This window comes from Eretmochelys imbricata, chromosome 4, assembly GCF_965152235.1.
Source record: "Eretmochelys imbricata isolate rEreImb1 chromosome 4, rEreImb1.hap1, whole genome shotgun sequence".
Classification (NCBI taxonomy): Eukaryota; Metazoa; Chordata; order Testudines; family Cheloniidae; genus Eretmochelys; species Eretmochelys imbricata.
The window spans coordinates 9164403-9192379 of record NC_135575.1 but is presented as its reverse complement, the minus strand read 5'-3'; the positions used below and the strand labels follow the sequence as shown (position 1 = coordinate 9192379).

Genomic DNA, 27977 nt, shown 5'->3' with positions numbered 1-27977 from the left:
TGAGAAAGGGCTGGGTAGTTTGGAGCAGGAGAAAGAGACAATTCTTCTCTCAGGCAGCTAGCACCTCTGGGAGGATTAGCAAGGAGCTGTGCTGATGATCTCCAGTGCACAGCCCTCGAACAGAGGCATGGCCCCTTGTGCCTGCCAGCCCCCCACTCTGTGCAAGCCAACAGGAGGTTGGGCACCACAGCCCCCGGAGACCACATTGGTCCAGCTTGCTTTCTATTGACCATCACTCTCACCTTCCAGTGCCCAAGTGCTACCACAGTCAGATCTGCTGTAGGTGACAGGGCAGAGCCACCATCCCACCCAGCAAACACCTAGGGTCGCATGCCCTGGGTTGGGAGCCAGGAGACCAAGGGATCTAGTTTCACTGCTCCTACTGACTGGAGTCGGTATTTCTGTGCCACTGTATAGCACCATAAATATGACACCCTCTTAAGTTAGGATGAGAACCCTGGGATAACGGTAACTGTTGGAATGAATGTATATTGCCAAACATGGAATGTAGAAGTGAGTTGGGATGTTGTGTTAATATCTGCATGATTGTTGTGCGTTTAATGCTGTCATTTTGGTTAATAGAACTGGGTGGGGCAGTTGATGGTAGAAGACTGAGAGCAGGAGGTGGGAGATTTTGCCCTTGTGCCAGGGAGTGGAAGGTTCTGTCTGTGCAGGCTCCAGGAAAGGTCAGAACTTGATTTGATAAATGAATCTTTCCAGGCAACAAGCCTCATTCTCAAAGGCATGACATTGGCACTTCCTGGGGGCCTGGATGCCTCAGTGCATTGCTACAAAGCCTTTCACCTGTAGGCCACTACAAGCTCTTGCCCAACAGAGGCCTGATGGCCTCTATGTGGGATGAGTTTGTGGGTGTTAATTCCAGCTCCCACAGCACAAACTCAGCATCACACTTTTCACTGACAGTCAGACTCAGCAGAGAGGCCAAAAACTGCATGGGCCATGGAGACTGTTACCCCAAGAGAGAATGTCCTCAAAGCCTCCAGCCCAAAGTTCACGCCTGGTGGTAAGGCAGTGTTTGCGGGAAGCTTGTCCAGCTTTTAAACCAGGACTTCACTGACCAGGGCTGTTAAGCTGGCCTTTCAAGAGCACTAACCTGCACATTTATTACGCTGAAGTTTATGGTTATATATAAATTATTTTTAAAAATGTAAATTCACTCATTAAATAATTTGCATAAAATATCACACATAGAGCCTGGAACAGGGCAGCCACCCTTGGGCCCCTCCAAAACAGTCTTGGATGTCTCGATTGTCAACACCTCTGTGAGTTTGTACTGATGTGATCTCTGCCAAGCAGCCGTCACAATCCCTGTGCAGCACTTCCACCTGCAGTGTCCTTCAGTCCTCAGCACTTCCTTCAGGGAGAAGGAGAGGAAAAGGAAGCCATCTCACCAGCCAGAGAGCTGGCTGCCCCTGAGCTCCGCTAGCCCTCTCTCCTTCCCTTTGCACATCCTTCCTGAGCTTCTGAACGACATTCTCTGGGAGTCTGTGGGGGAGCTAGTTAATGCCTAGCTACGACTACGCTGCAGTGTAAGACCAAGGTTGATAGAACTCGAGTCGAGTTTGTCAACCTAGAGCTTGAGCATCTACACTCATCTCTAACCCCAGGTTAGGAATTGTTGCAACCCAGGTCCCAAACTGGGACTCCAGCAGCTAAACTGCATTTTGCAGGCCGGAGTCCAACCAGACTTCCTAGCACCCTCCCAAAATGGGGCTGCGCTCGCCCTGTGCTTGTGGTGCAATGTGGGAAAACTCGACCATCCAGAGGACAAAGAAAGTCGGCCCCTGGGATACTTCTGGCAGACTCCCAGAGCACGAGTCCAGCGGGGCTGCATCTACACTGAAAAGCAACAGGACTTGAACCCTGGGTCCCAGCTTGACTCGGGCTCAGATCCTCCACTCCTGGGTGGTCCTGGGACCCTGGGTAGGAGCCCTGGGTCAGAACAATTTATGTGTTGGTGGATGGGGTGGGATTAGGCTTGAGGCTGAGTTCAAACCCTGGGTTTACACTGCAGTGTAGACATACCCTAAGTGACCAGCATGCTGGGTCAGTGGCTGGCTTTCAGTGCTCTCTCACCATACTGCTCAAAATCAGGCAGCTGTTCTTTTCTGGGTTCCAAATCTCTAAAAAAGGTGTATTTTACAGAAACAAAGAGCTTGATGAAATTCAGAGAACAAACCAATAAACCCAACAACTTTTGTATTTGTGACAAGTTTTATATCTAGGGTTGGCGTTCGGGGCCAGATCCTCGTCCACGCAAAGACTCCCCTTGACTCCCACAGCTTTTGGATTGGGTTCCGAGTTGCGTCGGTGGGAAGTAGACTGGCTGAAACAGATTGCTGCTTTGAAAACCGTTGTGTGTGTGTCACAGACATGGCTGCCAAGTCCACAGCAGGGTGAGTAGGCAGCCCAGAAATTGCTCAGGCTGTGAAATGTGTAAGAGATGAATGACGGTTCCAGCAGTGCACTGCCTGGGCTCCAGAGCAGAGTTAATAAAAAACAACTCCAGTGAATGTCAGTTTATGACAGAATGGCTTGTCCCTTAAATGAAGGGTCCTTTCTCTTTCCCTGTTAAAAAGCTCAGTAGAGGTAAATGGTGCTGAAACAGAGCTACTGGCTGCGGGGGGTGCTTTTGTTCAGCTAATCTTTGCCTTTAGGAAGGGAGACGGTAACATGCTTGTGGGTGGAGGAATGACACATGGTAACTAAAGAAAGTGTCATTGGCTTGCTGGAATATGGCTGTTGTGTGACCGGTGGGAGCTGGCTTGGAAGGCAGCAGCATGGGTCCAAGTGGGCCAGATTTAAGCTGGCAGTGGTGTATAGTTTACACTGCTCCTGAGATTTGTAGCTGCCCAGAATGGACTGGAATCCCGTTACTCCTTTTAAAACTATTATCAACCATAGTGTGTTATCGAGAGCTCATCGTTCTTATGTCCACGTTGCATTTCCTCACTACAGTATGTTACACTGATAGGGTGAGATCACAGGTGGCTTTAAATCAAGATTTGAGGACTTCACTAACTCAGCCAGAGGCAGGGGCCTATTACAGGAGTGGCTGGGTGAGGTTCTGTGGCCTGCAATGTACAAGAGGTCAGATTAGATGATTACGGTGGCCCCTTCTGGCCTTAAAGTCTCTGAGTCTATGATACGCTAATAACTGAATCCGAAGAGCCAGAGGAAATGATGGGAAAGCCAGGGACGTGATCTACCGAACCAAACAACATCATTATAAGGAAAGCGGGGGAAATCTTGTTGAATGTACAAAACTGCAAGTTTATGCTGAACCCTAAGGATCAACTCCCCCAAATGTGGCTACAATGGCATGCAGCTGGGGGAGGGATTAAGGAGCCTTTCCTCTCCCCCTTGCATAACCCAGGTAAGAACAGGTCAGGACCCCAGTCCTGCACTCAGAGGGAGCTCACGGGTTATTCTGCACCTGCTCCCCCAGGTACATGTGGCACCAGGGACAGGGTGGGAGGCGGACTATGATCTGAAGCTATGGTGTAATGCCACTGACTTTCACGGGATATGTTCTGATTTACAGCAGTTTGAAATCAGCTTCAGGCTCCAAATCTCTTATACACAATGGGAGATGTACCTCAGGGTACCTGGTTCATCCAGCCTCTACTTCCCTGAGACATTTCTTCCTAGCTGGTTTGGTGTCTCCTTATGACACACACTAAAACCTTCACTCCTCTTTATAGAAGGTCACTCAGCAAGTTCTAGCCCCCAAAACGTAGTCTCCCCACAATCCCTCCAGCTGTAGCTGACACACAACCTTCTCCAAGACACACCTGGCTTTTCCCCAGTCATTTTTAAAAACCTGCCAAAAGATGCAAGGACTTGTCACCCCGGAGTTACTGGCAGCAGCCATTGTGAAAGACAAGGGTGTAAGTACCAAAGCAGTCTGGTTGCTAGGTGCCGAGGTGCAGAATTACAAACCCATTGGCATCACTAATTTCAAGGTCACAGGGCTCTCGGTAATCTTGATCACTGCAGGGGCCACAGAATACCAGAGACATTTTCCAGTGTCCCAGGTCAGCAAGGTCGTCTTCAGTAGGTCTACTCATGAGCTTAAAGGTAGGCACATGGTCTAGTGCCTTGCTGAACCAGGGCCCTAACTCCTCTAGGTGAGAGGGCTGATGGGATCTGTACCACCTGGTTTGGCTGTTGGGATGGGAGCTTAGGAGGTCTAGTTCACAGTTCACTGAAGTCAACGGAAGCTGAGGGAAGTCAGCACCTTGCCAGACTGGGCAGCTAGTGAGGATACTGGGATGAAAAGCGCTCTTTGGCGCTCTCTGTTAGTGGAGTCAATGTCGGAGCAGTAACAAGAGATACGGAGGGGATTTGCTAGTGTGGAGTTGCCCCGAAATCAGCCCGTCCTGTCCCTTATTATGAACAGCCAAAACACCAAACTGTAGAGAGGATATAAAGTTGTCATCTTCTTCTGTGTTACTAAGTGAAAAGCTGAACTGCAGGTTACCATGGATACAGTGTGTGTGGTGAACGCTATGGGGTCCCATTCTGGTCTCATTTACACAGGTGTCACTTCGCTGCTGTAAAATGAGTGCTACAAGGTGTGAGAGAGAGGTAATTCAGGCCCAGTGATTGCATCTTTCTTGCTCCTTCATTCTGGCTTTGTTTCATCAGTGGAGCGGCTCTGCTTACCCAGGACGAAGAGCTTTCGGCCAAGCGCCATCTTTGTTTTATTTGGAAAGACTAGCTACAGCAGCTGATCTAGCCTCCCACAGCCCTTGTGCTCTGGCCACACTGCTGCCAGCTATTGGGCCCAGCCCTTGGGCACCTATGCAAGATGGCAGGACACCTGACACTGTCTCCGCTTGCCTGCTCTCTATACCTTTCTGAGTTCCAAGGGAGAATCCTGCCCTATGATTTTCTTCAAAACACTCATCTTTTGGGGAAGTTCTCTGGCCTGTGTTACACAGGAGGTCAGGCTAGATAATCACTATGGTCCCTTCTGGCCTTGGAATCTATGAATCCAACTCTTATTAAAATGGTATCTATAACGGACAGCTTATTGCCACTCTGAGAGGTGAAAATAAGTCATGACTGAGAAATTCTGCCTCCATTCTTCTTAGGGACAACAATCTCCCTAGTTTAGTGTCTTTATTTAGTGGAGGGAACAGGATGAAACTGATCTTGGGCACATGGATCAAAGAGATTCCTCAATTACACACAGCAGAACTGCATGTTACAGAGAATACAGAATCTACTCAGAGAGGAAGTCACCCTGAACCTCGTTCTCCCCATGAGGAAGGCGTTGATTGGGAATGTGAAGGTAAGCAATAGGGGGAAGCTTAGTGCTATTTAAATTCCACGGAATAAGGAAGACTTCACAGAACCCAGGAGTACGAAGTGTTCCTACCCCTCTGGCCCCTTCCCATGGCTTTCTCCACAGAGAACTGCCTGTAAAAAAGGGCAATGAGCAAACAATCTATTGGGTTTGGGGTAGAGGAAGCAGCTGCAAACAAAATGCTGTCAGAGCTGGTTTAATTTAACATCTACATCCATGCTTAGACTTGGGAGGATTCGATTTTTATTAGTAAATGTTGGTAAATGTTGATTTCACCGTACACCCAAACCAACGAAGAAATATTTCCATCAATAATAATCAAAATCCACTATTAGGCAAAGTATGAAAAGTGCTGCTTGAGAACTTATTAGAGTTTGAGGTATGGATATTTATGTTGTAGATGTGGACATGAGATGTTGACAATTTGTGTTTTAATGGCTATAAAGCTTTAACTTTTTAAATCGCAGAGTCTTCTGTCATTAAATAATTATTGTCTGACCATCCTCCCTCCCTACATAATTTCTCAAAACTGTGAACAGTTATATGGATACAAATAGAAAAAAATGCTTAAAAACAATAGTGTTGTGCAAGTGGGAAAATGTAAATAGATAAAAAATGAAAAAAAAAACTGTAAAATAAACATTGATATTATCCATCATCATTATAAAATATAAAAGCTGAATTCTGCCAAGCCTGTCCATGCGCAAGGACTCTGGGACTAATGTTTCCAGTATTGAAGAGTGCACATAAATAATACAAAGTGACAGAGAGGTTAGAAATATAGAAAGGAAATAACAGCTCTCCCTGGAACAAATACAAGCAAAGGCATCTGGAGAAACTACACAGAAACAGAGATGAAGTGAGAGGGATATACATGCAAAATAGCTATGCTGAAAAGGACATAGGGGAGAGAGAGTGCCTAGTAAGTAATTAGATATGAGCTTGCAATGTGATATAATAGCACAGAAAAGTCATTGTAATATTAGACAGTACCATTTCACAGGTTGGGGACACACCTTGCTTGCCTTTGTGCAGCTGCAGTTGGAATAAATAATAATAATCCTACAATTATAAATAAGCAACAACAGCTGTTTCTAGAGCACAGGCAAGAGTGCATCTAGAACACTGCCTCTAGCTCTTTGGGGCACTCTAGTATTCAAAGGACATGGAGTATGCAAACAAGGAGTCCAGAGAAAGGCAACACACACAATGCTGGAGAGATTGATTTATAAAGAAAGATTAAAAGTGGTCAACATCTTCTATAATGGCTGCTGATTTTAGGATGCTGGCTCTATTTTTGGGTGCCCAACATAAGAACGAGCCCTTTGCAGATCTGCTTTTACTTCAGTTGGAATTGTGGGAGCTTAGCACTATTGCAATTCACTCTGGGACATCTTGAAACACTGTGGTATGCCAACAAAAATAGTTAACAGCATCAAGGCTTTCTATCAATGTGCAGCATGTGAAAGTAAATGCAAGCCTGAGTGAATGGTTCAACACAGACACTTGTGTCCAGTGATGATGTGTTCTCTTCACCTCCACTGTTTGGCATTGCCATTGACTTCATTATGAGACAAAGTGTAGAAGGATACAAAGCAGCCATTGCATAGCTCACAGCAATACACTAACTATAAGGTCTAGATTTTGCTGATGACATAGCTTTTCTAAGTGGCAGCTCAACCAAAGTTCAAGCAAAGACCGAAAAACTATCCAGTACTCCAAAACAGATGGGATTAATAATCAGTCATGAAAAAAACCCCAAATCTAATGAGAAGCCTGGCAGTGCCCAACTCAAGCATTACTTTAGAAGGCAAAGCAACACAAGAAGTGAGTCAATTCACATAACCTGGCAGTAATGCACAAGCCAATGGGGCTGTCCAGAAGGAAATATTGACACAAACTGGCAAGTTGGCAGCTGCATTCATCAGCTTACACAGGAATTGGTCACCAGAAATCTATAATTTGCAGACCAAACTACGACTCTTCAACTCAAATATTATTTCCATCTTAGCATATGGATGTGAAAACTGGAAATCCACCAAAGGGACAGATGACATCTCAATGCCTGTGACAGCAACTGCTCCAGAACAATACTAGGTGTTATACTGAATGAATATATAACAAGTGCCAATACTTGTCAGAGTTCAACACCCCCTTATATCTGAAGTTATCCAGAAAAGAAGATGGAACTATCTGGGAGGTGTGCTAAGAATGAAGCCAGAGCATCTGCCATGGCAGTTGTATTATTGGCCAGCTGAAGGATCATACAAGGGGGCCAGCTGAACGAATCCCTCCATTGAACAGTACTCAGAGAAGGAAAACTTATTCATAGATTGCAAGACCAGAAAGGGAGCCTTTGTAATCATCTTTGATGCCCTCCTGTAGAACACAGGCCAGAGAACTTTCCCCAAACAATTCCTAGAGCAGATCTTTTTTTAAAAGCACCCAATAGCTTATGGCTCTTCATAAAGTAGAGGGCATGCAAATAGTGGCCCAGGATATACACTGGGATGGTGGAGCCTTGTTCATACTCTAGGCATTATCTGACAGTATGGGAAGGACTAAGATTCAGAGCCTCTGAAATCAGGCCCAAAGTGTCTCCAGTTGGACACCCAAAAGGTAACTATGTGTGGGGATATGGGGTCTAAATGGTTCAAACACCCAGGAGGAAGAAAGAGGAGATATTTAGAGCAGTCCAATTAGACAGAAGCAGGAATAATAGGAACAAAGAAAAAAATGGGCTGAATATCTGGAAACTGTATGATCTTTCAGACTGAACATCGGGTACCCATGAGAACTGTTATAAGGACTATATCTGGAATGATTTCATGCTCACCTAAACAAAGGTCTCAAGGATATGCTATTGCATACAATTATGTCTTGACGCTGTAGGGATAGATTACATGACAATTTCAGTTTTTCCAGCCACAATTTCTGTGTTTCCATGAAAATGTAGTCAGGAGACTAGGCTGTATTTTCTTAACAATAAGGGTTGGGTAATTTTCCCAAGGGAAGATAGACAAATCACCCCACAATACTCTGTAAGTGACAATTCTTCACTGGCAAAGGAATGTAATGGATTACTGAATATGTCTCTTACATCTCTTAATTTGCTGATTCCATTAAGTTCCCTGGTTCCTGTTCTTGATACACGCTCAAATAGTCTTTTATTTTTCATTTAAAAAACCCAGTGAAGACAAGCTGATTTAATAACTTTTCTGCTTAATTGAAACACTCCTTGTTTAACACATTTTTGAATAAGTCAGCATAATAAAACTCTCTGCAGAGACTTAACCCTTTAGCAGGTGCAAAATCCCTTTGCCCTACTCAACGTATAATACAGCAGCTTTAGAATTTAGCTCGGATATTTTAACACGTTCTAGACCCTGGGCCTAATTCTGCTTTTTGATACTGCCATTCAATCCCACTCATGTTAATGTATGTCTAACTGAGGGATGAGGGTTCTTTAGATCTGAAATTCAGAGAGTGGTTCTAGGCAATGCACCCATACGTTCCACTTAGACTTTATAAATGTTTGTTCTTTTCTCTCCTCAACTCTCCTCGTTCCTCGATTTCCAAAATAATTGATGATGATGATGTAATTTATGTGTAGCATAGTATAACATTTTAAAGCTTCAGATTAATTGCTGTACTTAAAGCATCTTGTTGGAATAGCGATTTGTAGTGCACAGTAGATATTGTTCAGCAATATCTGTCTACCTTAAGGTACTCTGACTCAAACAGTTGGGTCTTTTTAAATGGATTTTTCCCACCAGCACTGAACTAGTTTTCTGGTTGCCTGTTTTTCCTATGGTATGTTTAAGCTGCATCTGCTATGGCTATTGTGATGCAAAGTGCTCGCTTTTATGAAAATCAGCTTGTAAATTTTGAAGGATAATTCTTTAGCTGTTACCACACAGGTAGAATGGGTTATGTCCTTTAACCATGTGCTTTCTTCCAGGGCATAAGAACTAATGTAGTCTTATTGCATCTAAGGGTTGTATAAAACCATCCAAAGTTATTTGTAATCTGATGGAAAGGTGTTTCATTTATTTGAAAGTCTGAAGGCATCTAAATGAGAAATGAACATTTTAATTTTCAATGATACATTCTCTGAAAGACAGGAAATATTCCGACTCCATAAGGTAGACTGCACACTGTGTTATGTCGATGGAGAGTACAATAGTTAGATAACCAGGGATGGCAAACATCTTCTTTATACCTGACAAAGATATTATGAATCCGGGGAAGAGGTCTGAATAACAGCAGGCAATGTGGTCCGCAGATAGGGTGCTGGATTGGAACACGAGAGTCTTGAGCTCTATTCCTGTTCTGCCACTAATGTGCTGTGTGTCTCTGTCTCCCCTCCCAACATGGGCCTGTCTTGTCACTTTAGACTGTACACTCTTTGAGGCTCGGCCTGTCATTTATTGTGTTTGTACAGCACCAAGCACAATGGGGCCCTGATCTCTCAGTGATATTACCATATAAATGATAATTCATAACTAGCACATCATTATTTTGTACTTCTGTGCAGAGACACCACAATATTTCCAACTCTTATGTGACATGGGTTTTGTTTGAATTACAGCATGCATCTCTGGAATAGCCTGTGAATTTCCATTCACATCATGACTTGTCAGTGCATTTGCTGTGGGGGACTGCCTGACATGCCTGTCAAAAGATATCCTGCTGGGAATGAAGTCAGCTTGTGTGATTATCCTTACTCCATGTATTATGTTCCAGAGGCCTGGAGGAGATGGCCGAGCACAGGGTTATTCCTCAGTATTATGTATGGGAGAAAGGGCACCCAACTCAATGCCTTTTAAATTGAGGGGGCATCAGGGGAGACTCTACTGTTCCCAGAGTCCCAGGATCTTGGAAAGTCATGTAAACTTGGCAGGGAGCGCATTGAATTTGAGGAATAAAGCCAGCTCCAGGCTCAACTAACTCTAATAGGCAGATAGCATCTTTTTTTAAAAAAAATCTTTCTTCTTAATTGAGTAGAGTCCTGTTAAGCCTGGAATTGATCCCATCAACTCCCAGTCTTAAGACACACAGATAAATCACAGCTCTAATGGTCAGCCATTGATATTTGTTTTTCCTTAAGATACAGACATATAGCTATTACTGAGTAGAGAAGCAGAAGGCTATCAATCATTTGCTGAATAAATCAGAGGCCCTTCCTCTCCCCCACCCCAGTATGCTAATAATTAAAGCACAGCCCATAACTCAGGGAATGTCTGCAGAATTCTCCTTTAGAGGAACACACAGCATTACCATCTTACTAAGGAGGGAGCTAATTCATGGCCAGAAGTGACATTTGTCAAATCATAGTTCTGTCAACTTTAAACTAAGAAGAGGGGCTCAGGTGTCTGTTCCCCATGATATGTTGTATTCTCTATCATTAGGTAGGATATTTCAGGTAGCCAGGTGAGGATATAAGGAGTTGTTGATGGTATACTGAAAACTATAAAAATTATAAGCTGCTAATTCAAATCCCAAGGCGTTTCCTGGTCCTGCTTGCCGGGTAGGAGGCTCTCCAGGGAAGTGTGGAATCAGAGGAATCAGTCTGTCAAAGGCCAGCCTAGAGTAAGGTGGAGTGACTTGTCTCTTTTGGTTTTTAGGGAGCAGCCTGCATTGTCTCTCTCTGGTTTAGGGTTCTTGTGTGTTAACATTCTAAATTCTAAGAAATGAAGCAGTGTTACACTGCAACCTTCCAGCAAGTGCATTTTATTTTTAATCTAACTTTTCTGTGTGTGTGCCATGAACATAACACCTGCCAACCCTAGCTTTCCTCCATAAGGACCAGGCTGAATCTCTGTGCTTCCAGGAGACCTGGGATCTCACTCTTCCTATTACCCTGAGCGCATGCAGTGGGGAAAGGGAGTCACATGTCTCCCTAGTGTTCTGGGTCAGAGTATGGGGAGTAAGCTGCATACAAGGGTACTAGCAGCAGTGTGCGTGCTGCCTGTGAACATTCTGCTGCCCCGAGGCAATGCTTCTCCGTACCGCTCCCTTGCTAGAGGCTGTGCCTTAAAGGCACAGGGTAGCCAGATGGAATCTGGCATTCCCTTCTGATTCACATGTTCTGAAAAGTTATGCGTTGCCCACAAAATTATTCTGCACCAAACGCTGCTTTGTATTTTATCCTGAATCCTATTTAACGCATTGGGCTTGCTTCTCTGGAATCACGTGAAGCCATCAGACCAATTCCCTTTCACACTGCAGGCTAAACTTAGACTGTAATGATCTATGAAGCAGAGAGAGGCCAGCAAGCTGCCCTTCTAGGTTAGAGTCAACAAAATAGAGCTGACTTTACCATGGCAGCAGCGGTGTTTTAGCAGTAGCCAAATAAAAAATGAACAAGACTCTACAGCCATGAAAACAGACTAGTTAACATACAAGAGAGACTAACATGATGTGAATCAGTGCTGCCTAGTGGATAGGGCACTGGACTGGAACTCAGGAGATCTGGATTCTATTCCCAACTTGGCCGCTGGGTGAGTTTGGGCAAATCACTTCCACTCTCTGTGCTTCAGCTTCCCCGTCTGCAACATGTTGATAATGCTACAGATCTCCTTTATAGAGCAGTCTGAGATCTAGTGAAGAAAAGCTCTACATAAGATATTAAGGTATTATTATCTAAAACTCCATTATACTTATATGGCCCCATTATTGGGGTATCTGAGCCCCTTTAATGTATTTACCCTCATAACACCCCTGTGAGGTAATGATCCCCGAGTTACAGATGAGGAATGGAGAGACAGAGTGGGGAAGGGATTTGCCCTTGGCCACATGGGAAGTCTGTGCAGAGCAAGGACCTGAACTCCGGTCTCATGGTCCCATACTAGTGCCTTAATCATTGACGCATCCTTCTTCCTCAATTAAACTCTAGTAGGATTCATTTTCCTTTTATGCCTGGTATACTTTTCCAGCTCCTGAGGGCCTTACTCTGTTTTTCTTTTGCCCTTATGGTTATTCAGTGAGAGCTGCCCTAGTAAAGACTGAGTGAAAACTGAACAAAGTCCTCAGAACCCATCCCTTTGTTAGTTGACTTATTTGGGGTCAGATATGTACCATACAATAACCACTTCACTGACATCTTTATTAGGAATAGGGCTGGACTCTGCACTTAGCAACACCATGTCAAGGGGCAGAAAAAGTCTAAAATGCTTTTCCCCTCTCAAACTCCTCATTTTGTTCCAAGCTGTTAGCTGCTGTCCAGATCCCCATCCAAGTTATCCACATTTCCCAGACATGACCTCTCACCTCTATGACATGGCATATTTATCATCTCCGGACAGGTGACAACCAGACAAACACACATTCTTTTGGTAAATCCAAACAATTCCAGACCCTCTACAAAAAACTAAACTTGATCAGCAGAACTGTGTTCTTCTGTTAAACATTTGCATTGAATATTCCCATTCTTCAGGCTAAAATCAGACCTTCGATTTGTCTTTAGCTGGCCAATCCCAGGCAGTCACTGAAGTCATGTAAAGCCAAATTCTGCTCTTCATTGCATGGCAGCAAGTCCCATGGAAGCCAATGGGAACTTTATCCATGTATCTGGCAGCACACTCTCCCCCTTTATCCTCAACCTATCCAGTTCTGCCCAGTTGCACTCTGTCACAACAAGTGTGCTACATGAGTGTTAAAAGAGCTGCAGGTCCCTTTTTTCAATTTTGCATGGCTTTTGTCACTCATAAGAGAGCCTTAATGCATATTGGAAGTCAGTGCTTTTAAATTCTCTTTAGAAAAATCATAAAAACGAGAGCAGACAAAGGAGTAATGTTGGAAAAATATTCAGAAGTTCCTGGGATACCATAAGAGCATATGCGGTTACATCTCCGTAGTTATGGCAGCAGCTCTGAACTGTTCTATCGGACTCTCTTGATAGAGTTTGTATGGAGGATGCTGAATGCAAAACAGAGCCCTAGCCCTGCAATTGGACCTGTGTGGACAGAACCCTGCATCCATGCAGAGCTCCACTGAAGCTGATGGGACTCCCTATACATCTAATTGCAGAAACAGGGCCTAATATGCTCAATACAAAATAGCACTGCAATGAGTAGTTAACATAAAAGATACCACCATTGGGGAAAAAAAAGAACAACATCCAGTGTCATTGCTTGATGTGACAAACTCCTTCAGACCCAATACAATGTCAATGCAGTCATTATGATTCTTACATCACATTGGCAACATACCGGATCCATTAGTCACTTGGACAGTATTCAGTGTCAGAGAAACAAGCGCTATTCGATCGTAACATTATCACTATGGGCTGGTGGCTCAATAGACCTGTTGTGAGAAGTAGCTACGGCACATGCACTGTAGCGGACTTGAAAATGAAGCTGAATTGTTTAATAAAGACCTACTAAATGCATCATTGGCCAGCCTACAGCTTGCAGAATGTATGCTTTTAAAAAAAAGTGTGAGCAAATGTTTAGTCACAAGAAGCAAAACAAAGACAAAAACTGGATTTTTCACTAAAACGATCTTTGAACCATGATTCACTTATCCCTAGAGAGAGAGACTATCATGAGGTACTCCCTTTTAAAGAATAATAATTGAAACTGGGCTAATAACTTGTTTTACAATCTCAGCTACAATGTTAGAAATAGCACACCTAGTCCAGTACAGATGGGCAAACCTGTTCAGATAATATAAGAACCAACTCAACCTTTCGCCTGTGTGTGCATCAAACCTAAGCGGACGTCTCCACCTTACAAGCCGTGAGCACACTGAGAATCAGTTACAGACACAGGTAGTTCTACCATCATCAACGGGATGATTCACGTGAGTAAAAGTCCTTTTGGAGTGAGTAAGGGTTACACCATCTGGCTCAAAGCAAGTGATGCCACTGAAGTCAATGGGGCTAACCATGGACCACTTGGCCCTAACAGGAGTGTGCCATGTGGCAAGGAAGGTGTAAGGAACTTCTCCTTCCTTGCGCAGCCTGAAACAGAGCCAGGCTGAATTCCAAGCAGTGACTTACAGGAGCACCCAGGCTGCCATTGGGGAAGGGAGAGAGGCATAGTTCTGCCCCCATGCACTGGCCAGAGGTGCTGACTGGCTGCACAGGGGGCAGTAAGCCACAGCCCCAAAAGAGCTCTGTCAGCATCACAGGGATCTAGAGAGGCAGAAAGCCCCAGCAAGGCAGATCCCTCCTGCTATTCCCCACCAGCCACACTGCCAAGCTGGGCCTCCAGAGCACAGTCAGACCCCACATGAGCAAAGATGTAGCATCGAGCTCTCTGTCATCATGGGTTTGGATGCAGCACCCACAACCAGCCTTTTGAAGTTCACCGCTCCCTGTTCTTCATCTCATTTGGCAGCTGGTCACACTATGGGCCAGCCACAGCCATGGGATACTCGTGCTCAGCTCCCGCTGAAGTTAATAGGAGTGACACACAAACAACTTGGGGCAGAGTTACATGTTCTATGATTGGAATCGCCTTCAGACAGCAACCTCACTGCATGTTTATCTCTTCCCAGCAACAAAGCAATATTGTATTAATCATGCAGCCCAGGGATGAGCAGTGCCTACCTTGACTTCCACATGTGCCATCAAGACTGCAAAGTTGGTGAGGTGATTACAGGAACATGTAGTGTGTGTCTTGTTTGTGGTCAGAAGCCGACACCCTTGCTTTGACCAATACCCTGTCATCGTGTGTTTTGAGTAGTTCCAGAATGAACAGTTAGGGTTGAAAATTTCTTCTGACTGCTGCAGAAAGAAATGAATAAATGCAATAAAAATTCTAATGGCTTCTGAGACTTCTAAATGCACTCTCTTTCCCCAGAGTCACTCTGTAACTCTTACCCTTTAATTTCATATAAACAATCAGCAACGGTTTATATGTCAAGTATTGCACATGCCGGAGAAAGTTAGATTGTTGCTGCTCTCTTTGTTCTGCCAACTTAGTTCTTTGTTCTTGATTAATTTCAACCACAGACTAAATTCAACTCTTCAGAACCAGATTGCTTCATTTGCATTGCAGAGCAGAGAAATTAATTGCTTTAAGCAATCAACTTTTGAAATTACAGTACTTGGCTAATGGAGGGCTCACTGTCCTCTTTCACTGAAATCCTGTTACCTCTAATATCCCCTGCCACCAGGATAAAATAATATTTTGGACTATTTTAATATATTGGTAACTTTTAATTATGGAATGGCATGCATTAGCAATTGAATGATGGGGCTTCTACATAATAGAGACCCTGATTAGGACAATGTAAAAGAGACATTATTTATAAAACATTAGATACAAAGTGACAAACACATAACTCAAAATTTAATCCAAGACTACTGAGTGCTTGAGGTGCCCAAACTTGAGAACTTTTTCTGTGTTAGCTTCAGAAATAAAATTAAAACCTCTTTAAATTTGTGGTTTCCAGATGCCCCCGCGCTCCAGTACCTTGATGTGCTTGACTGTAAACACCACAGGATCAGCTAGATAAACCTTATTGCTGAACTCTTTGTTTATTGCTGCTGTAATGACGGGGGAGTTGACTATGACAGAGTGATTGGTTGACATGGCCTCTGTTCCCAACTTCATGCTGGCGTTCTCCGTGGAAAGATAGTGACCCAGGTTGTTATACAGCACAAAAGCCACCCTGATTTCACCTACAAAGTGCAGAGAGGAGTTAGAGATCAGACCAGTCCAGCCCAAAAGTTGTGTTAAGAGATAACAACTGTCCCTTCCAAGCAAAATGTTCTGTTAGCTATGACTTCCTCCCTCTTGTCTGCTCTGCCAAAACAAAGAGCTGTGTGCACTTTGGGAATGATCCAGCCTACGTTGCTAAAGGGATAATGCATCATTGGCTCGCTCTGTGAATGCAACAAAAAGTCAGGAGTTATCAGCTTCCACTGTCACTGCAAATACCTGAACTCCATGTGGCCCATCAAGTTGTCCAAGGGTGGGGAGAGCTGCTTATTCAATACTCCTCTCTGTGAGCAAGTGGGCAGGAAGAAGGTGAAGGGAGATGGGGAATTGGAAGGGACTCCAGCTTCTGGCACACGCGGGAATAACCTGCTCCATGGAAAAGAGGTGAAGTAGCTTACTCCTCTCAGAGCAGGGAGGAGCAGGGAGGAGTTGGGTGTCTACAAATGACCCTTTGCTGTCTGCTCTGCTCCTTGGGCAGTGCCACTCCCATCCTTGGGACACACTGTAAAGTGACAAGCTAAGCCACAGGGAGCAACCTAACACTATTTCCATTCAAGACTGTGGGGTGAGGGAGAAGGGGGGTGGGGAGCGGGTCAGAAATTATCCATAAACCATCAGCAACAAAAGAGAAAAAAGAAACAATAGAAACAATTGTGAAATGTTTGTTATCACTAAATACATTTTTCAACCAGGTTTTCTCCCTTTCCATATAATTCCATTGCTAGGGATGTTGCCTAAAACCCACACTACCAGCAAATTGGTTCCTAACTGAAGCAATACACTTTATTGCTTTTCTTCCCCATCATTGCACAGACCCCAAAATAAGACGGCAGTGAGTTAATTTTCCTTTATGATTATTAGTATTATCAAAAACAAAAAAGTCCCTCCACTCCTGGATTGGGCCGTCACGACGGTACATTTCCCAGCTTGCATGATTTCAAGGCAGACTATCACAATGACCTAATAACATGAGGATGACAATTGCCATGGAGAACAAAGTCTGATTGAAGACTTGAGGGCAAATTCCCCAGTGGGGCAATACTCCTCAGCACTTTTCACCAGTAGATCTCAAAGCACTTCACAAAGCAGGTCAATATCATTATTCCCATTTTAAAGGAAGAGCCAAGAATAAAATCCAGGTGCCCTACGCCCCCATCCAGTGATCTGTCCTCTAGGCCATGCAGTAATGACAATGAGGTATTTGCTCCTGATTGTGCCAGAGGAGAAGATAGGTAGCCCTGAAATGGCAATATAATATGGTGATCTTATTTGAAGATTATTTATTGTAACTAAAATAAACTTTACAAAAATTGAAATGCCCCTTCTATATTAATTGTCTAGTTATTTTTCCAATGTCCTGTGCTCTGGGGAGACTTCAGGATGAACAGAAGTGCCTAAACATGAGAGACAGATATTACTGGTTCCAAATGTATTTCATAGCTTTAGGCCAGATCCTCAGCTGGGGTAAACTGAGGCAGTTCCGCTGGCAACAGCAGGACTATATTGATCGACGGCAGATAAGGATCTAGCCCTTTGGTGAATCCCTTTGTTACCACTTCCAAAGTGGAGCTAACAATCGCAGACAAAATTCTGATATATCTGCCACACGGTAAACCAGCTGGTGGTATCAACTACCCTTCTCAACAGTTATCACTGTCTTCGCAACAGCAAAGCACACTGCCATTTTGCCTTTTCGGAGCTACTCCTGTCTGCCGGGGGAAAAAATTGCCAAGTAGTTTAAAGAGCAAATCTGGTCTTCTGAAAGAATATAAAATGTTCTCACAGTCCTGGGCTGTAACATCTGAGTGCAAGTCTATTCTGGTCACCAGGCTTAGTAGCATGTAATGCGGATTTCTCCTCTGTCTTCCAAAGCTTTTATAAAGAGTTTCTCTTTCCCTACAGAGTTCTAAAGTCCACTCACACATGGTGAAATACTAGCCCTGCTGAAGTCCCCTGAAGTTCGGCCATTGACTTCAACAGGCCCAGGATTTCACCCGATTAAATATTCTCTTTTAATCCTACAATTTCGGAGATAATCTAGATGCCATCAAAGTGGCAAAACTCCCACTGATCTCTGCAAGACCAAGACTCAGAGTCTTCAGGATTCTTAATAGTTTAACCTCGGTTACCTAGCTTTATATTATCCTACTGCTTTATATTTTGCTTATTTTGCAATGATTAAAGTACTATAACATTTACAAACACACATGCAGGCTAATGTTTAAAAGCAACCCCCACAGAATACATGCTCATTACAGAACAATAAAATAAATGAGCAGAGTATTTACTTTAATGGATCTCATAAACAGAAATTTGTCAAGCCCTATAGTACAAACAGAGCCTGGCACTTCAAGGTTTGGGTTACGATGGATCTATACAGATAGATCAACAAATGCTTCTGCTCAAATTACTGAAGTAGAAATGAACAACTTGGCAGCTTAAAGACACTTCCCATCTAACATCATCTTTAATTTATAGCATATCAAGAGGCTCATAAGCTTTAGAGATAGAGACACTGAGGATTTAGATTCATAACTTTTAATCATTTCTTTTTGGTGTGTTGGCTTTTCATGTTGTTATCATTTACTGGGCTTCCCTTCCCCCCATTCCCCTGCCATCTTTCAAATGTTTGTACAGTGCAGTACTTCAAAACAGTTTTTCTATGTAAGTTTCTCACCATAGGCAACAGATGCTAACTACCACTGAGGCGCAGCATCATTCCCCATTGGCCCACTTGCAGCATGATTTACGAAACCAGTGCACATTTACAGACCCTGGACACTTCCAAAGATTGACAGTCACTTGGCAGTAAAAGAGATTTCCAATCAGCTGATTTAGCATGCAGTCAAGGGCATGGGACAGTTCATTAATATTAAATATGTCTGGTGCACAACAGGTTTATAGATGCTCAAAAGTAAAAAAAAAAGAAAGAAAGAAAGAAAGAAAGAAAGAAAGAAAGAAAGAAAGAAAACTGACTATTAGAGAAGCTCCAATCAAAGTAACAGAAAAGATCTGTAAGGTATTAGGACATCACAGAGTCGGGAAGAAAATGTAGTTACTATTATAACATTAATCCATTTGCACTAAAGCAAGATTTACAAGGCACCTTATGAAAGAACTCCAAGCGACTGACTATCAATATACCCACACAAGTGCAGTGCTACTAGACTTGGCCTGGTCGGTTTTCTACAAGAGCCACTCCTGTTTCTGCTGCTGCACAGGGTTTGCCTGCATTGCTTCTAAGCAGAGGAAACAAATCTGAGGGCTGCAGAATGAATCACTAGATCTCGGTTCGCAATTCAAACACATAGATGTAGCGTTGAGTCTCTGGCAATCTGGTAAGGCCTGGCTGGCCACTAAGGGAATATCTATATGGCAGGGAGCAGACCACAGCAACGATTCTCAGAGCCTTGGTCTACAGACTCGACTGCTACAGTGCTAAAAATAGCCATTGTAGCTGTTCCAGCTCAGGGTCTGTAGGCTAGGGCAAGGGGTGGGCTTAACGCCCAAGCTCTTGCCTGAGTGTCTACACAGTTATTTTTAGCGCCTATGGTATGAGCCTCACAAGCCGGAGTTTGTAGACCTGGGGTCTGAGACTTGCTGCTGCTTGCTGTGTGAATGTACCCTCAGAAAAATTGCATCTGGCTTTGTAGGTTATTTGCCTTCCTCAGATATTAACAAGAACGAGTCAGGAGAGAAGGGGGATTTAAAAATGTGCACATCAGCGAAATAAGTTAAGGTCACACTTTATATCAAGGGTACATTCATTAAGGGTTTATACAGAGTTAACAAATACTTAATAGATATTGTAATGAACAGTTAATCACTTGTTATAGAATCCAACAGGCGAATAGGTTACTTCTCACTGTTGCGAGTTTAGTTGATTTATCTGTATTATCAGAATGCCTAAAGTCCTAGTCACGGACCAGGGACTGTACAAATGCAGAGTTTGCTATGCCAAAGAGATTGTTGTAGCTCTACTTACACTACAAGCTCTTTGGAGCAGGGACTGTCTTTTAGAACTGGTTTGTACAGTGCCTAGCACCACGGGGTCCTGGTCCATGACTAGGGCTCCTAGGTGCTACTGCAATCATCATCATCATCATCAATAACACCTTTTACTGAAATTATAACTATCTATAATACCTTCGGCAGATGTTCTTATAACAATGACAACTTCTACAGCTCATGTCTGCAACATGCTTATAAGAGTTATTCATTACTTATTCACCCTTTACAGGCTACTTTTAAAGGTAACCAAGTGGTGACCCAAATCAAAAGATGTGAAAGGACTCATAATTCAGCACCCACCATTTCGACCATTTTGTTTCAATGTATTTGCTGACAGCTGGATGGCGCTTCCGTGGCCCAAGTTCTGTGGAAATTTCAGGTCTTCCAAATTCCCATCGGTGCTTAGCCTTGCAACTTCCAGTTCTGTTAGCAAGAGAGAAGTGAGCTACTGAATTGTAAAACAGAGAAAAAAATCACAATTTAAAAATAATTATATACAGCTAAGTTACAAAACTGTTTTCCAAATAAAATGCAAACACTAGAATCCATGCACAGTGTTTCATGCTAGACTCTGCTTTGGACTTCTACTTATTTTTGCCCTGAAGAAGGTTTAAACATAATTTTAAAATAGCAAATAAAATGTAGTCTCTGTAGTAGACAAAGACAACCAGTTAATGTAAACAAGCAAACAAGTACCCAAGAATATAAAAGACAACAATTAACATGAAAATCTGAAAGTGTTGGTAGTTTGCCACTGGCTCTTGGTACGTTCTGTAGATTTTATCGACACTCGGCATCTGCATTCAAAGAAATGAAAAGAAAGGCTGTTCTCATTTTACGTGAGCATTGCAGGAGGCCTGGCACTTTCCATCTCACTCGTTTTTTAATTAAAACCAACCGTCAGCTAAATAAAGACAAAAACTTGAATTCAACTGAATATATTTGTATTAAGTAAGATCAAGGATCATAGCCTTGTAAGCTGGTTCCCTCACTGATATAACAGATGTAGATTATGGCTGTGATTTCCAAAAGAGAGGAATGTAAGTGTCCAAGTTCCGCTGAAATGCAATGGGAGTGGTGTGCCTAACTCCTTTAGGCTCTTTTGAAAAAATGTAGTCCATGCTCTTTAGGGCAGGGTCTGTCTCTTTGTTATATGTTTGTACATATACCACAGTGGGCCCCGGCCTGTAGGCACTAGTGAAACACAAATAATAGATAATCATAATACACCTAACCACACACACGTAGACTCAGCGAAAACGTTTATAAAGTATTTTACCCCCATAGAATAGAGCAACTAGGAGTCAAAACCTGCAGTTCTTACTCAGACCTTAGTCAGCCAAATCTCTAAGATCCTAGGGACTGTCTTTTAATGTTATGCAGTCAACACAGAAGCTTAGCAAATAATGACGCAGAACAATAAAGGGAGTTTTGTTTGGGAAGGACTTGAGGCTTTGGCTGTACAAGAGGGGTTCTGTACCTGCTAAAATGTAATTTCTCCAGGGCAGTGCACTGAATCAGCCGGCAACTTTCATTCTGTTTCACTATAAATCACTAGATAAGAGTTTACTATCGATGGAGTCCTGCTATATGAGAGTTCACGATCAATGGAGCCCTGCTATACCCAAGTTTACTATCAATGGAGCCCTGCTATATCAGAGTTCACTATCAATGGAGCCCTGCTATACCAGAGATCACTATCAGTGGAGTCTTGCTATTCTCAAATTCACTATCAATGGAGCCCTGCTATACCAGAGTTCACTATCAATGGAGCCCTGCTATACCAGAGTTCACTATCGATGGGTTCCACTGCCGAATCTGTCCATCCAGCTATTGCTCTCCCACTGCTTACAAAACTGACGTCTTTGAATCCTACTGGCTAAAAGGGAAGCCTTGTCTATGGGCCATCAATACAGTTACACCCCACAAAAAATTGCAACTAATTTATTCATGGCTGGATCCTCTGATAGGGCCAAATCTTGAGAAAGTGCTGAGTGCCGGCAACTCCTAGATTCTACCATTAGTAAAGAGCGATAGGGAAGAATCCACATTACTGAAGGGAAGGTTTGGAAAGTTGCACTCGAGGGGAAGCAGACACCACCATTCAACCCCCATGTTCTATTCCACAGTTGTTGGTGACAGAGGGACGCTCAAACAAGAGAGGAAGAGTCATCTACATAACACGTACGGAGAGAGGTTGAATTTCATTCAGACTAAGTGAGCTGTACTACATTAGAACTAGAGGGTGAAATCCTGGTCCCCCATTGACGTGAATGGGACCAGGGCTTCACTCAGGATTCCAAGCCCGTTTCCATTTCTTTTCCTCTCCCTGGCCACCTTTGGTGTTTCCAGTTGCTCCAGTCACTTACGGATATTGTCAGTGTTCTCCCTGACAATGTCCGACTTCAGGAGGTTATCGGCCAGCACAAAGGCACTTTCCTCCACTGTGTCCAGCAACATGGTGGCTGCGCGCAGCTGGTCGCTTGCGGTCAGGTCTCTCCATGCGTTCAGAGCCTGCGGCTGCAGGAGGTTATTAACTGTCTCGACCATGGCCTGCAAAGAAGAAAAGCAGAGTGAGAAAGGGCTCCAGGAAGTCTGCATGAGCTGTCAAGCTCTCTACAGATTCATCCTACCCAGTAAGTAGAGAACTGTCCCATCTCCTCACCCCTGCGGGCAATCTACAGTAGAGCTGCCCATTATTTCCCCTTTGGCCAGGGAACGTCAGCAAAAAGGTTCTTCTCATCAATAGCTCTGAATTCAGAGCAAGTGAGAATTTTTTTTCTCTGAACACACACAAAGGAAACTACATTTGAAACCACACATCCTTGTGAAGCAGGATGCTGGTAGTTACAGTGTCTACCGAATCCAGAATTAAGAATTAGATCTAGGACAGCAAACAGATCTGTTCCCAATAAGGTGCAAAACCTGCACTGCTTAGCCAACATGAACAGCGTCTAATGCATACCAAGGCTACTGTTTCTAGAAGAACACACCATTACCACCACCACTGTGCTGCTCTCTATGGTAAGGCAGCTAAGCAGTGGGGCCATGGTACCTATAATTCTCAGGTGTGCCTGCATCCAAAGGCGAAGCAGGTGCTGTCAGAGATTTACATAGGGCATCACATTTCAAATCTCTCCACTCAGTAAACAGTCTTCAGTGTAGTAACAACTTATATCCTTCCTGCCACGTAGATTATGCCCTAGGTTGCAAAGTGAAACAGAGCACTCCCATCGTGAACTTCCCAAGGATTAATCTGGATGCATGTTAGGCTGAAAACTAAACCAAGCAATTCTTGTGGTTTATAAATTACAGTCCTCAGACCCTACTGACTGTGAAGATTTCACTTGACTAAAAAGAGCAGCTCAGTTGCTAACCATGGCTAGCCCCAAGGTGTGTGTAGTTAGCACGTTTTTAAATGGGAACCAGCAGTGCACTGGTTAGCAAAATTTACTGCTTGCGGGGAGAAAAAAAAACAGCTAATGTTTTCTTCTGCTGGTTAGTGTTTTCATGGTTACTAGTTACTAGCTGCTAAAAAATCCTGCCTCATAATGAAACACCTCCACTGCCAATTAGCACCAGCCTCAGCAACTAATTTGCCTTTTGAGATAAAGTTGGCTTTTTTGATGTTTTTCCATGTGCTGAAAGCCCTGGCATCAAACCCACATCTACTGCTATTCTGTGCTGCAAGGACAACCCTGTGTGACTTTGGCAATTTGCAGCCCCAAGGAGCTCAGCACTCAGAGTAGCTGCTGGGTCTTTTCTTTTTTCCCACCCAGGTTTAAAACATGACTTATCAAAGAGATAGAGCACGGTCTGTTTTTTAGGAAGTGATCTAGAGCCCTGGTACTAAAATGACGTGATCAGAAGGATGTGGCGCATGGATTAGAGGCCGGATTCACCACTGCCCTGCCCCTTCTGCAGTCATGCCCACCTGTGCAGGGGTAGGCTAAAATACTACCTGATCAAAATTATAGCCTTTCACATCCATTTTGCACTGGTGCAAAAAAAATAGACAATGCAAGGCTATGGTGAATTGCTCCACACACGATTATCTTGCAGTAAAGCCCAGGGAAAAGCAAAGACCTCAGGACGTTCCAGGCCTGGGGACCAAGCAGCTTTTATGATTATTATTTATTTATCATATCATGGCCCAGGACCCCAAACTGCTGGGCGCCTTACAAACAGAACAAAAAGAGAGCCCCTGCCCCAAGGAGCTGACAATATAAGCGTAAGACAAGAGACAACAGACGGATACACAGAGAAGGGGGAGTACAAGGAAACAATGAGACACTGCCGGTTAGCATGATAGGCTGTGCTCTCAACACACCTGCTACCTAACTATTGTCACATTTTGTGTAATATTCACGGCAAAGGAGAGTTTTAAGGAGGGTTTTGAAGGACAATACATCCTAATGACACTTTAAATGAGATAATGCAATTATATTAATAACCACTGCAGGTACATAGTGCATTCTGGTGTCACCGGTCACTTTCATCAGCAGAGGACTGGTTGAAACTTCAGAATTTTCCTTTCACAGAACCCCATTATCCTGCACCCAGCTTTTACAGTACCAACAGAAGTTGCAGAAATTCAGCATTACACAGATACGAACGATGCAAAGATGTTCTCTGACTCTCTCAAAGCAGTGTACGGATCATCTAAATCCATCACAGCTCCCCTGAAGTTGGCAGATGGCACAGCCCTCATCAAAGACAAGGAGCGAATTATACAGAGATGGGGTGAACACTTAATAGTCCACTCAATAGGCCATTCAAGGTCGATTGGCGTGCCCTTGATCAGTTACCTGAGAAACCCACCAAAGGGGATCTGAACCTCCCTCCATCAGTTGAAGAAGTTACGAAAGCCATCAAACAATTGAACTCTGGCAGACCGACTGGAAAGGATGGTATTCCAGCAGAACCGTATAAAGTAGAATCATAGAATATCAGGGTTGGAAGGGACCTCAGGAGGTTATCTAGTCCAACCCCCTGCTCAAAGCAGGACCAATCCCCAACTAAATCATCCCACACAGGCCTTTGTGAAGCATGACCTTAAAAACTTCTAAGGAAGGAGATTCCACCACCTCCCTAGGTAACGCATTCCAGTGCTTCACTACCCTCCTAGTGAAAAAGTTTTTCCTAATATCCAACCTAAACCTCCCCCACTGCAACTTGAGACCATTACTCCTCGTTCTGTCATCTGCTACCACTGAGAACAGTCTAGATCCATGCTCTTTGAACAGTCTAGATCCATCCTCTTTGGAATCCCCTTTCAGGTAGCTGAAAGCAGCTATCAAATCCCCCCTCATTCTTCTCTTCCGCAGACTAAACAATCCCAGTTCCCTCAGCCTCTCCTCATAAGTCATGTGTTCCAGACCCCTAATCATTTTTGTTGCCCTTCGCTGGACTCTCTCCAATTTTTCCACATCCTTCTTGTAGTGTGGGGCCCAAAACTGGACACAGTACTCCAGATGAGGCCCCACCAATGTCGAATAGAGGGGAACGATCACATCCCTCGATCTGCTGGCAATGCCCCTACTTACACAGCCCAAAATACCATTGGCCTTCTTGAGGTGTTTCATGACATCTTGAGTAGTATTTGGAGGAGGAAGAAATGCCAGAATACTTTAAAGATGCTCTTGTTGTATCACTGTTTGAAAACAAAGGCAGCAAAGCTGACTGCGCAAATTACAGAGCCTTTGCTCTCCTCTGTATAGCAGGGAAAATATTAGCTCGTACTCTACTGAACAGACTCATTGCAAACATATCTGAGAAGAATCTGCCAGAAGCACAGTGTAGTTTCAGATCAGGTTGTAGTACTATGGACATGATTCTTGTAAGGCAGGTCCAGGAAAAATGTTTAGAGAAGAACATGGATCTGTATGCAGTTTTCATCGACTTGACCACAGCTTTTGATATAGTCAACAAAGAGGGTCTATTCTACCTAAACTGGGCTGCCCAAGAAGGTTCATACAAATCATCCATTTGTTCCATGACCCCATGACAGTGCTAGTGCTCTCCAATGGTGACTCTTCTGACGTGTTCAAAATCTCGAATGGAGTGAAGCAAGGCTGTGTACTTTGCTCCAATGCTGTTCAATTTATTCTTTGCCTTCGTGCTCAGCCATGTCACAAGGGACTTGGATCAGGGGATATAATATCCACTCCCCATTCGATGGCTTCCTCTTGGATCTTTGAAGACTCAATGCAAAGACCAAGACACTGGGGAGACTTTTCTTTCAGGCAATTTTTGCAGATGACTGCACCTTGATGGTCCAAAGACATGACAACCTTCAAGTCATGTTCAATAGGTTTTCTGAAGCATTCCAGCTCTTTGCCCTCACTCTCAGTCTTGGGAAGACAGAGGTCTTATTCCAACCAGCACCTCATTCCAATGCCCCAGTGCCAGCCATCTTACATCCAAGGCACACAGCTGAAAAATGTGGATCAGCTCAAATATTTGGGCAGCGCCATCTTGAGCAATGGTTCCCTTGATAAGGAAATTGCCTCCAGAATTAGTAAAGCCAGACAGGCTCTTGGCCAACTCCAAACAAAAGTCCTTAACCAACACAACATTCGTCTCTCCACCAAATTGAAGATCTACAGTGCAGTGGTCCTAACATCTTTCCTGTACTGATCAGAGACGTGCACTCTTTATAGACAGCACATTAAACAGCCTGAAAAATTTCACATGTACTCCCTCCGCTTAATAATGAGCATTCACTAGCAGGAAAGAGTGACCAATGTTAAGGTCCTTGAGAGAGCGAGCAAACACAGCCAGCATTGAGGAAATGCTATTGAGAGCACATCTTACATGGACCAGACATGTCATCAGAATGAAAGACCACCATCTCCCAAACAGATCTTGTATGGGGAGCAGAGGCAAGGAAAAGAAAGAAGCGTTGTCCGTATAAGTGCTTCCAAGATAACCTGAAGAGCAGTCTCCAGTGGGCTGGGATGAATCTCCAAGAACTTGAGCAAATGATTCAGAACAGGACTTACTGACCGTCTCTGACAAGATCAGAATGTAACAGATTTGAGAGGGATTGACATAATCATCTCCAGGCTTCATGTGAAAGGCACCACAATGCTGCATCGTCAAACATCATAGATACGGACTTCCCATGCCCAGTGTGGTCAATTCTGTGCGTCAGGGTTTGGACTTCAGAGTCATATGTATAGCCATCGATGAGAACTGAGACAATAACATCATCATCGTCAGTGATGGACTACCAACAACAGCAGTATGGAGTTCACGAACAGGAAATTTAGCTTCTAGACTTTTAAACTAATTTTTAAAATAAAATTAAATAAAATAATAATAATAATAATAAAACTTTGAAAGTTTGGCAACTGCATCTAAAGTAAAATGACAAATTTATCAGTCAAAAAGACTCATTAAACTACACAGGGATAGGTATGATTTAACTGGGAATTGGTCCTGCTTCGAGCAGGGGGTTGGACTAGATGACCTTCAGGGGTCCCTTCCAACCCTGATATTCTATGATTCTATGATTCTATGTTTTCAATATTTTTAAATCTTAAAGTCCAGTCTGAATAATGTTTCATACATTTTCGTAGCTTACATTGGTAGCTTTGTCTCCCGAAAGAGCAAAGAGAAGTGTTATTATTTTTGAGTGATCAAAGCCATGCCTATTTTGCTTTGCATGTCTACGCAACATGGCTGTGTTTTTCTTGCAAAGATCCCATATTCAAGGAAAGTAATCAGGCACTCCAGTCAGAAAATGATGATTCCCCACATCCACCCTCAACATTATTATGCAGAACACAATTTGCATTACTTTCGTCTAGCTTGCTACTAATGGGCCCTTTAAATCTTTGCTAAAACAACATGTTGGATTTTATTTTTGAAAATATTTGAATGGTAGAAAGAATTAGTCTTAACTACAGCTCTAGCTCCTGGGTTTGGGTGAGACGGTAATGCCTGCTTGACTA

General features: G+C 43.5%; 1 protein-coding gene across 17 annotated transcripts in view; it reads right to left on the bottom strand.

The window, feature by feature from the left end:
- The window catches only part of ADGRL3 (adhesion G protein-coupled receptor L3), a 440011-nt gene that overhangs the window by 97001 nt on the left and 315033 nt on the right, over positions 1-27977 (bottom strand). For all 17 annotated transcript variants that reach the window (XM_077814298.1, XM_077814297.1, XM_077814299.1 and 14 more), the window contains 4 exons: positions 22389-22572; positions 20320-20442; positions 15760-15968; positions 14892-15068 (listed from right to left, as the gene is read on the bottom strand). In XM_077814298.1, coding sequence (XP_077670424.1) covers positions 14892-15068; positions 15760-15968; positions 20320-20442; positions 22389-22572 — 693 coding nt within the window. The remainder of the gene's footprint in view (positions 1-14891; positions 15069-15759; positions 15969-20319; positions 20443-22388; positions 22573-27977) is intronic.